This window comes from Trachurus japonicus, chromosome 8 (genome assembly GCF_045865225.1).
Source record: "Trachurus japonicus isolate A0001 chromosome 8, Traja_1.0".
In the NCBI taxonomy this organism is placed as follows: domain Eukaryota; kingdom Metazoa; phylum Chordata; class Actinopteri; order Carangiformes; family Carangidae; genus Trachurus; species Trachurus japonicus.
The window spans coordinates 24,680,017-24,692,055 of NC_140914.1; the positions used below are offsets into that span (position 1 = coordinate 24,680,017).

Below are 12,039 nucleotides of genomic sequence, written 5' to 3' on the forward strand. Positions count from 1 at the left end.
CTAGCTGCTGCTGCTGCTGCTAACTGCTGAGACACACAGAGACAAAGACTGACAGACACACAACACACACACAGGACACACACAGAGAGACACAGAAGCGCGGACGTGGGACGTGGATGTGAGAGAGAAAGAGAAGGGAAGGGGGGAGGGGGATTACACACACAGCTGCGCCGCTGCCTGCTCATGCTGCTGCTGCTAACTGCTGAGACACACAGAGACACAGACTGACAGACACGGGTATTTCTGACCCTCTAGGGCGGTTAACACTGGGGTAAAACCGTTCAGGATGGGCTTTTCTGACCCACCGGGACAACGGGAAGGAGATGTTTGGGTTGTCTAGGGTATTTCTGACCCTCTAGGGCGGTAACACTGGCGGGTAAAACCGTTCAGGATGGGCTTTTCTGACCCACCGGGACAACGGGAAGGAGATGTTTGGGTTGTTGTTCTAGGGTATTTCATACACTCACAGCAGGCCGCTGCTGCTGCTGCTGCTGCTAACTGCTGAGACACACAGAGACACAGACTGACAGACACACACACACACACACAACCACAGAGACACAGAAGCGCGGGGACGTGGAGTGAGTGAGAAAGAGAAGGGAAGGGGGGAGGGGGATACACACACAGCACGCCGCTGCTGCTGCTGCTCCTGCTGCTGCTGCTAAACTGCTGAGACACACAGAGACAAACAGACTGACAGACTCGGGTATCATTTCTGACCCTCTAGGGCGGTACACTGGGGTAAACCGTTCAGGATGGGCTTTTCTGACACCCACCGGGACAACGGGGAAGGAGATGTTTGGGTTGTCTAGGGTATTTTCTGACCCTCTAGGGCAGTACACTGGGTAAAACCGTTCAGGCTTGAGCTTTTCTGACCCACCGGGACAACGGGAAGGAGATGTTGGTTGAGGCTCCATTTTAAACTCCATTCTAAACTCTCGGGTCTTTCTGACCCATGGAGGGCAGCACAAGGGTTATATTCCTGCTGTTTAATATGAAGTTCACAGTGTGAGCCAACCAGAGTGAGGGCTCCTAGGGCTATTTTCTTCGCAACTGTCTTTCTTGGATGTCCTTTACTCTCAAAACCATTAAAAAAATTTACTTTATATAATGACCAAAATAAATAAAAAAAAAAAAAAAAAAAGATTTGTCAAATTCTTGATTGGGGGGGGGGGGTGAATAAAAAGTAGATGAACGACGTTCCCCCTAAAAGTTTGGTTCGCCTGTGTAACGGAGGTCCGGTACGGTACCAGTAAAAGGAGACAGTCACAGCATGTGGCAGTACAGCGCCACGGTACTGAATGTAAAGTTCACTCGCCTATAAAAAACCGTGTTAACTGGAGGCCGAAGCAGCCGCTGTCTTCTTGGCGAAGCGGGGTGAGCGTCGCCGCCTGGGTGCGGGAGATCCGGGTTCGAGACCAGCGTCGGACAGACCGGAGAAACAATGTCGGAGGACAAACTGGTTGGAGAGAGCAGCGGTTTCAACATGAAGACGCAGAGATATATTTTCGGATATCTGAGCCCGAACCGAAATTCAACATATTTAAAGGAAACCAACTTCTGATCATCAGACCACTGCGGACTACCAGCAACTACCAGGAAAATGCCTCTTCTCCACGCTCTGTTCCCAGCTCGGCTCTGGGTTGGCCTCACAGTTCTAAGATGCGCTCGTACATATCGGCTCTGGGTTGGCCTCACTGTTCCAGCTCTGCTCGTACATCGGCTCTGGTTGGCCTCACTGTTCCAGCTCTGCTCGTACATCGGCTCTGGGTTTGAACTTAGAGCAGGCACTGATGCTGATCAGCCCAAATTGTTGTCGTTTCCTTCCGCGGCTGCAGTAGCTGCGATTCCAAGTGGAGGTGCTGCTGAAGGTGGTTTGGGAAAATTTATATCCAAAGTTAGCAGCATGGGATCCAGACGGGTCCCGAGCAGTTCTTCTGCGCAGATTATTGAGGTGTGACCATCGACACAGCTCCCAGCGCGGGAAATCACCGGAGTGTATGCTGGTTGGATTGGCTGGAGACGTCACCTGCCCCAGCCAAACAGCTCCAGGTTGAATCAGACTCCTTTCAATTTACTCATCAACGGTGTGTGTTCACAAACTCAGTGGGGTGAAGGACAGCTGCGGATCAGCGTGAAAACAAGAAAGAAGTTTCCCACAGCTTTTCATACTGACAAGAGTCAAACACACTCGACCTGGGACCCACACACCCTGACCGGGACTTGTCTTCTCTCTGTCTAAATTTCTTGTAGACAAATTTCATGCAAAGAAAAAAAAAAAAAAACTTTATGGTTGTTGTGACCTCAATACATATTGTATTATTGACATAGTGTAACGGAGGTCCGGTACGGTACCAGTAAAAGGAGAAGTCACAGCGTGTGGCAGTCAGCGGTACCAAATTCAAAGTCACTCACCCATAAAAGACATGCTAACCAGCTTGTAAGCTGGCATCTTGGCGAAGCGGTTAGGGGGAGACCCGTGTTTGAGACCAGCGCAGGACAGCCCGAAGAACAGTGTCGGTCTCAACTGGCTGACGAGACATATTTTCGGATTTCGGAGGCCTAACTGAAATTCTACATATTAAAGCTGTACAGAAATGGTCTTTTTTCCTTTTTGTCGCGCCGAGTTTCCACGTGTTGCTGCACGAGTTTACCCGAGTAAGGAAAACAAATTTGATTGATCGTTATCGATATTAAGTGTTTGGGGCGAGATCGAGCTCAGTGTGTGTGTGTGTGTCTCAGACGTTTGATTGATGGATGACGGATCCAATATCAGTGGCTGATGAATCGTGAGCAAATGATGCATAATTTGTGTGCCTGCATTATCCAATGCGAAAAAAATAACCCACTTTCACCCCGGATTTACTCGAAAATAGAATTTTGAACAAAGTTTGGGCTACATCGTCTGATAGATGAGTTATTACACTAATGTTAAGACCTACAGTGGGCTCAAAATCAATTTTCTTTTCTGTACACCTTTAAAGGAAACCAACTGGCAATCATAGACCACTGGGGACTACCAGCAACACCTTTCAAACAATATCGTTCTCATTGATCATCACCAAAACCTTGGAAAATGCCTGTTCTCCACGCTCTGTTCCAGCTCTGCTCATACATCCACTCTGCGTTTGAATTTAGAGCGGACAGGGCACTGATGCTGTTCTTCTAATCTGCACGGATTATTGAGGTGCGACCATCGACCAGCTGCGGGAAACACTGGAGTGTATGCTGATTGGACTGGCTGAGATATCACCTATATGACGTCACCTGCAACCGGGCAGCAGCCAACAGCTAACTTGAAAGTTTCTCACCAGTTAAAAAGCAGTGACAAATCTGGTAACACTTGCATTATTCTTGGGAATGGTTCACACTTGAAACAAAGAAAGAGCTCTGACTTCAGCACAGTCTGACATCTAGTGGACAGAAACTGTATGTGCTGCTGTGTGAACACATTACACCTCATCCTAAGGTTTACAGTCCAGTAACAACATCAGCTTTAGCTGCAGGTCTAATAGTAAAATGAAATGAAAAACTTAAAAAAAAAAAAAAAAAAGGGGTCATATTTTCTAAGTGAAGTACAGGATAGCAAAGTACCACAGCATGAGATTTACTTATAGTAGCTACTTCAGTGGATGGATCACTGGTTTATTTTTATATTTGGAAATGAAAGCCTGTGGTTCCTCCTTGTGGTTTAAGCGTGACACTGCTCTAAATGATTAACTGGAGGAAACTGGCCTGTATTTTTACATCAACCATTTGCTTTGTTTGCTCTGATGCTAATTATTAGTAGATAGATTGAAGTCAAAATGTTTCCACAGTTATAATGTGGGTTATCAGATCAAATTATTTTCCCGATGGGACGGTGTTTAGCTCAGTTGGTAGAGCACCCACCCCCATGTGTTGAGGCTGTAGTCCTCCCGCGCTGAGCGGCCCTATCCTGCATGTCATCCCCCCGCCTCCCATTTTCTGTCTCTCTCTTGACTCTCCTGTACATTAAAGGAAAAAAAAAATCATGATGTGCTGGACTGCGGTGTCCAGTTAGTTAAAGTTAAAAATTCCCCTTTATTGTTGCAGTCCTTTCTGTATTACCGGCTCCTTGTTAAAGACTCTTGTAACCACAGTGAACCTAATTTGCCTGTGTTGTTTTTACATGATGCTATGGCCTGGATTAGGTTTACATCCTGCACCTCAACAAACAATAGAATGACTCAGCAGAGGCAGAAATAACTCCACTTTGTATTTTTCAGTAAATGAAATGTGCATCTGCCTTGAAGTCAACAGGGCATAGCTTATTGACACAAAACTCAATTTGCATTTTTCCTGGGAGCTGATGTGTTTTTAAGTTAAGGGAAGAAGGCAAAGCTTTATAATTGCTATGTCACATATTTGCATTCAGTATATTTGTTCTTTCAAAACAGATAAAATCAATATGAAATATTCTTAATGCTCCAATCCAATTTTTTCCCTGTTTTCATGGGAGTTTTTCCTCAGTTTCCTCAGATGTGAGGGCCAGAAGTCAGAGGATGTTGTAATGTTAAGCCCTTTGAGACAAACTGTTTGTAAATAAAATTGCCTTGCCTTGCCTTACTTTAATCTAATGTTCAATGCTTTGAACTTTGAGTCATTTTGTGGTAAACTGAAGACTTTTGTTGCAGTAAACTGATTATAAAGTCACTGTATCTTATCTGGTGCTTTGGTGATGATTTTAACAAAACTCACAACATTTCTAAAAAAAACCAATTGTTTAACTTTTTGCAGATGGGCCTGTTGTCCAGATGAAACAACAGCATCACTGAATTAAAGTCACAGGGTGGATTAAGACACGTACACTCTCCCACACGGACAAACAAACACATGCAAAAACAATGTTTGGATAAAGGCCATTAGCAGATATCATTCACAAAATGTAAACATGCTGAGGCGTTCTCTTGACACAATGTCACAATACCCATTAATTCATGATGAATTAATCATTGTAATGTACAGTAGGTGACATGCTGTGACGTTCAGCTTCTGCCAGTATCTGCTTCATCACTGTACAGGATTTTTCATTCTTTGATATTTTTATCATGAATAATGATCAAATGAAATAGTGATGCCTGTTCGCCTCTTGTATTGCTCTGCTTTTATTAATCCACTCACTCTGAGGTAACATTTCACACCAGAACTAATTCTGCTGCTAGAAAGCATGAGCCCACTTACCTCAATGTGAGGGTGAACAGCATTTGGTCCAAGCTATATATATTTTTTCAAATGAAACGAAATAAACTAAAAATATTATTTTTTGCCTATATACAGTATTATATGTTTTCTCATCAACACACAATTTTAGTGTAGGATTCTTAGTTTGTGGTTTTCCACTTTTTATAGTTTCAGGCAACTCTTTTAACCTGTGTGTGCTTGTGTGACAGTGAGTTTATCTATCAGACATGTTCAGTTGTTAACTGTTCGATAAAAGAGGATCTAGGTATATACGAAGGGCCTTTTATGTTATTATGTTTATTTGCACGATAAATATATACGTATATACGGTATATAATATAAAAGCAACAATGAAATAGAAAGAAATAAAAATAAAAACATATGCGGGTGAGGTAGAAACCCACTACGGGCTTATATTTAAACCTCACCTATAAAAGCAATTGCACAAATAGGCTACCTGATGTATATTGCCTCAGTCATTTCACACAACATGAAAACTCACCAGTCTCTAGAAACACTTTGCACTTTATTTCAAAACTGATCACCATACAATATACATACAAATAATTCATAACTTCTGTTCCTATTTTACAAGCTGCTTTGTGGCAACAACACTCACAATAGTGGTTCCTGTGACCAACAGTCCAACCTTTGTTTCATCATCACAGTGAACACAGAAATCACGTAATTCCTCAATGACTGGCCATGTGTCACAGGTAGTAGCACTGCTGAACAATGAAAATAATCTCTAGTGTATGTGTGTGTGTGTGTGTGTGTGCGCGTGTGTAGCCTATGGCCTGTTTTATTACGTGTAGTGGTCTTAGGAAAAAAGATAGCATGCATTCATACATCATCAGTTAGATTTAAATGTAGCAAAAATAGATGTTATATCATTCAGTTACTTTGATTGCACAAGATTGGACATGAACTGTCTTTGGTGATGAGGCATTTTTGCAAGAAAAAGGCACAGCCCTTCACTCCTCTAGAGGCCATAAGTAGAAAAGGTTCCAGTGATTAATATTATCCTTCTCAGGGCTTCACCATTTGTACTCAGGCACTCATGGATTTTACTCTGCAGAAAAGGATCATGGAGACAACCATGGCGCATATCTGTGGAGAGTATATGCATTAATAGCCAGTACAACAACAACAACAAAGTTATTATTATTCATCCTGAGTTAAAATGGGACCTAAAAATGAAAAGAGGGCGAGAACATACCTCCAGAGCTGCAATCCCCAGCGCCACCCCCACAATAACCACAGTGTTTTCGTCAATCAGATGCTTGATCTTTGGGAAGCAACCAGGGATTGACTGGGGGAATAAGGTAGAGAGGTAAAATAAGTATTATTCATTCAAAATGGCTTTGGATAATGTTTCTATTGTTTCTTCTATAATGTCACAGTCCATACCATGTCACTGTCAGCCACTGTCTGATTACATGGAGAGCTATAGCCAGGACAGCACTGTGGTGGGTACAGCTTGTCGTGATCCTTATAATATGGGGAGTCAACGAAGTCCGAGGAGTTGTAGAATCCACAACATTTTAGCTAATGTGGACACACAGAGAGAAGGATTTGAACAAAGAACTAGAGAAACACTGTGAAAATGATCACACTTTACGGTTTATTCAGTCGAAACATGTACCGTGCTCATTGTGGTGTTCCACAGTCCTGTAACATCTGGATTTTCCCCATAGTCTTTCCTGATGTTCTGAACCGCTGCCGTGCCGAGCTTCTGGAACAAGTCATCAGCCTGAAATTACAGAGCATAGCATTTTCATTCATGACCCAGATGTTAACATCCCTCGTGATACAGCAACTAATTTCCTTTATGTGAAAAAAGTTCTTCAATAACTTACCAAAGGTCTGAAAACCAAGATCACGATTGCTCCTGCAACCTCCGCTATGAAGACCAGCAGCACTATGATAAAAAACTGTGGAGATGATCAGAAAGGGATTCACTTTACTGGAATGGGATAATGAAAACCAAGTTACGTGTTTTACAGTTACTGTAAAATATCGTCACTGATGTCATGGGACTGCTTTGTATGCACCAAGGTTCAATGTTCATTTCTTGATATTCTATATGCTTCCACGTGAAAAAAAGAAAAGAAATTTGCACCTAGGTCCCAGTAGTGCAATAAAATGACAGTAAAAAAACAATTAAAACAATTTAATAAAACCAACCAATAAAACCAGCTGTTTTTATGTTTCTTTGCTGCTGAGTGTTGTTTCTTGTCAGATGTTGGTGGCGGGTGTCAACCAACATTGTCTTTGTTAAATCAAAGTCTATAACACGTACTCTGAACAGCACTACGTCTTCAGGGCAGGTTGGAGGCTACAGTGAGTCGCTATCGGAAAGTGACGAGACAGGCTAGGGCTAGCTGGTTAGCATGCTAACTTGAGACCAGAGTTAAGGTTGGTGTTGGTTTCCACCTCTGGAGGAGATGTTGGTGAGTAAAGAAAGGAAACAGCAGTGCTAATGTTGACTAGCAACAGCAAAACCTACAAATAGCTTCCTCAACCAATTTAAGCAGCTAACGTGTCCATGTAGCTTTGATCTTCCTAAAATTAACCATTTCATATTTTGAAAATTACCTACACGTATTTTCTTCCTTGCCAACAGTGTTTTATTTGTTTCACCTACAGAGGCCGAAGAGTAAACTTCCTTCGGTTCAGGTTCTAACTTCTGCTCAGACCTTTTCGTTGACCCCATTATAAAGCAGCATACAGCGACCTACCAGCATCAGCATACACTTGCTCTCTCTGACGGCTCCACAGCAGCCCAGAAAGCCGATGACGACCAGCAGTGCTCCTATTGCAATCAACAGGTAGCCCACGTTCAGCACCTGGGTCAGCTCTGCTGGGGCATTCTCAATTTGCCCAATGAAGTTGAGGATGGAGCCGCTGTCTACTTTCACCCAGATCCCCACACCCAGGATGGCAACGCCGGCCAGCTAGAGGAGACAGACAGAGAGTGGAGGTGAACACTAGATCCGACTGATTTTTATCAGTTTACTGCTAATGTATGATTAGACATGCTGGTAAAATCAGTGTCTGTTTAGTAAAAAGTGAATTAAAGCTGTGCAGCTGCATAATTAAAAAAAGAACATTTTTGTACATTTCACTCGGGACCACAACTGTAATAGATAGATAGATAGATAGATAGATAGATAGATAGATAGATAGATAGATAGATAGATAGATAGATAGATAGATAGATAGATAGATAGATAGATAGATAGATCGATCCCCGAGGGGAAATTTAAAACATCATTAGCAGCAGCTGAGGGAAATACATGGCACAATAACAAAAAAAACAAAAACAAATCACAGAAAAACAAAGAATACCTAAAAATACACATAGTGTATAAAAACACAATAAACACGTAGGTAAAAGGGAATGGGAACGTCAAAATAAAATATCTTTTGCTTCCCTGCATATTTATTTTCACACTGCAATCTGCTTTACACAAATAAAGTGTAAAATGAATGACATATTTGAATAGTTTCTCATTAAACATGACTACTTACAAAGATGATGCCGTTGAAAACAAACATCATGACTTTGAGGAACCCAAAACATCCCATCTTTGCTTCTGATGTTGAACCTATAGAGGAAAAAGGAAGAAAAAAACACGACATCAACTAGTACTCTTCATCATAAAGTATTTCTTTTAATTTCATATCACTTTTTGTTTTTATACCAGTTTAACAACACTTTGTAGACACGTAACCGCCACTGGCGTACTGTACAACATTACTCATCTTGCTGATGTGCTGTCCTGCTTGTCACCAGCTCATTATGCGTTGCCAATTAGGTGACACATTTACTGTGGGACTGTGTTGTTTTCTCTGTGCGGTGGGAGGCTGAGAGCAAGGGAGGGGAAAACACCTGCCTCTTTCCCAGCTCTTCACCTTTCACCCTTTGAAAGCTTAATAACTTATCTCCCTCAAACACTCGGCGTGCCCAGCGCCTTTCATTGCCACTCCAAGGACATTCACGGGACCTGTCAAGGAACTTGGGTGAGGGCTGTGTTTAGTTTAGCATTAATAGAAGTGGGGAGGGGACGATCGGGGAAGTACAGTGTATTTTTTTGAAAGATTTAATATACCAATTAAATGATAAACCATTCATGCAAATGAGGAAAGGAAGCAAACTCGGGAAATGCAGATCTGCTTCCTTGTTTTGCACCTTTTCATTTTCCTTTCAAAATTTGTGCTACAGTGGAATACTTTATAACAAACTTAGAGGGGATGCAGTTGATGTCATAAGAGCTCATGAAACAGGGTCACTGGTTTGATTTGCATACAAGAAACTCTGTGGTTCTTCCTGCCCTTAATATGAAAATCAGGGAGGAGGCCAGGCTTTACATTAACTGCCTCTCTATCTGTTGACACACATACATAGAAAACACATTAGTTTGAATGTTTGTGAGCTCACACAAGTGCGAAACATTAGTCACTTTCTTAATCATCTTGACTCATCAAACACATGCACACAAATAACAGCATCTTATCTCCGGATCTTCTCCTCCCACCTTCTACCCCCTCCTTTCAGCCTCCACTGTTCTCCAGTCACTTCAAGATTGTCACCAAATGTATGTCAACTCGTGTGTGTGTGTGTGTGTGTGTGCGTGCGTGCGTGTGGGTGTGTGTGGACCTCCCAGAAGGGGAACAGTGTTCTTTGTGTGGCGTGACAAAACAGACAAATTGTTATCCCCAAGGACAATGACAGAGCAGAACCCTATTGTGTGTAGCAACAGGCTGCTTTCTCAAAACTGGGATCTCCCTCATGCTCTCCTCTCTCTATTATTAAAGTCATGCCCACTGTTCCACCTACAGCCTCCATGGTTATGTTTTCACTTTTATTTTTGCTATCATTTCTTCACACTTGGACAAACAAAAACAGGAAGTAGCTTGTCAGTTCATTTAACCTACTCGCGCTGATACAGTAAAGATGGTTGTCATCAAGTTAATCATACATTTGGTCGCCAGGAAGCCTTGAGAAAAAAATAAAGAAAAAAAACCCAAAGTGGTTGCCTTGACTCCCACAAACTCCCTCTATCATTTCACTCCTCGCTTTTCCCACTTCCTTGTGGTTTAATGGCTGCACTCTGACACTGAGGAGTCAGCCTGGTGATGTATTAACAAGCCCGAGTCACATGCAAATCTCAGTATGAGCTAGCGAGCCATGAGGAACATCTCTTTTTCATTTTATCATGCAGCAGCACATAAGGAAAAAAAGAGACACGCTCTGCCTTGTATGTTACATACTAAATGCCACATGTGTGTATTTTGCCAGTAGATGCGTGATCTACTTTTCTTGTTATTCACAAAACCTCCAAACTGTCTCAGACCATTCAAGTTCCACCAAAACAGAGCGGACAAGAGGAATCTCAAAGGACGCCTTTGAGAGGAATAATTGGAGGCAGGTCTCAGGGGACAAAGGATCATTGTTGGATGGATCCCTCCCTACAATGGTACAGGACTTGAAAAATAACCCAAAGACTTCAAACTAAGAAGAAGAAGCTGCTTTCCCGCCAGTCTCAGTGGAGTCATTCTTACCTTTCACAGGAGAAATCCAACGATGTGCTCAGGCTGAGCCACTGCTCAGAGTCTCTACCTTCACCGTGGTGATGGAGGCTGTTCCTGTGGGAGCAGGCAGACGGTGAGATAACAGGAGCACACGAGAGTACTATTCTTCTTCCCTCTGAAAATCCTCCACAATGCTCCCTCTGTCTGCCGCTTCCTGTGGCTCTGTCACTCTGTCGGATATAAAGGATCTTCTAAGTGACTTTTTCTGCTTTCTGCTCTTATTTTAAGAGTCCCAGCTGGTTATAAGTGCAGGAGAGAGGGAGGAGTGGAGCAGGTGGGTGTGACCAAAGCGACTGAGTAATAACACGCATCACCATGGAGTTAGGCTTGTCGCTCCTAAGGGAGGGAGGGGACAGAGAGAGAGAGAGAGAGGAAGATAGCTCACCTGTGTGAAGCAGCTACACCAAGGTGAGCATGTGCCTCTGCTCTGAGGTTGTAAAATGATATTTAATGAATCTGAACTTTTCAATGTTTCCCTCTCCAGCAAATTCTGAAAAAAAGGTTAATGAATAAACAGATTCCACTCTGATTTTAAACTGAAAAACTCATGATCAATAGGGTTCAGAAAGGCCACACAATTGATTGTGGTATTCTAATTCTAAAGCAATTCACTTGGGTCCTGGTTGTATTTATAGTGAAGTAGCTATACTGTATTGTTTGTCTCTTTTCTCTATCATTTTACCTGCTTTTATTCATTATGTTGCTTTCTATCAGTATTACTCTTCACAGTAACATAATAACAGAAGTACACACTATTAAATACTGAATTCACACATGAATACTCATTTGTATGTAGTTTATAAACACAGTTAAAAATGTTTTACTCATCATTGAAAAGCACTAACTACATACTACTGAGTATTCATGCATGAAGAATTCAGTATTTATTCATGCTTAACTAATGCTTAATAGTGTGTACTTACCCACTTCACTGTTACTGGATATTTATGAATGCTCCTAACCAACAGTGGAAATAAATGATACGACCAGTGTTAGCGACAGCTCATTCTCTCATCTTTCACCTCACTGTGAACTGAACTTAAAGACTGCCACTCCACTGTTGAGCTCAGGAAATTCTCAGCCACTTTTGGCTTTTAAGTGTGTTTTCTTAACAGTTATAAAATGAAGTATTCAATTCATGGTGAAAAGTCACAGATGATAAACAATATAATAAAAAGCTCCAGGTCCAAGCTACTAAACAGACCTTGTGAGATTGTTTGATCACTTATTGTTTCCAAG

General features: G+C 42.1%; 1 protein-coding gene across 1 annotated transcript; it reads right to left on the reverse strand.

The window, feature by feature from the left end:
- Window positions 1-5,711: 5,711 nt before the first annotated feature.
- On the reverse strand, window positions 5,712-11,018 carry tspan34b (tetraspanin 34b). Its single transcript, XM_085784887.1, has 8 exons — window positions 10,771-11,018; window positions 8,737-8,813; window positions 7,944-8,159; window positions 7,062-7,136; window positions 6,848-6,955; window positions 6,613-6,750; window positions 6,422-6,514; window positions 5,712-6,312 (listed from the first exon to the last, which is right to left on the reverse strand). The coding sequence occupies exons 2-8, from the start codon at window positions 8,791-8,793 to the stop codon at window positions 6,253-6,255; spliced, it is 747 nt and encodes a 248-aa protein (XP_085641013.1). The 5' UTR covers window positions 8,794-8,813; window positions 10,771-11,018; the 3' UTR covers window positions 5,712-6,252.
- Between the last annotated feature and the right edge of the window lie 1,021 nt (window positions 11,019-12,039).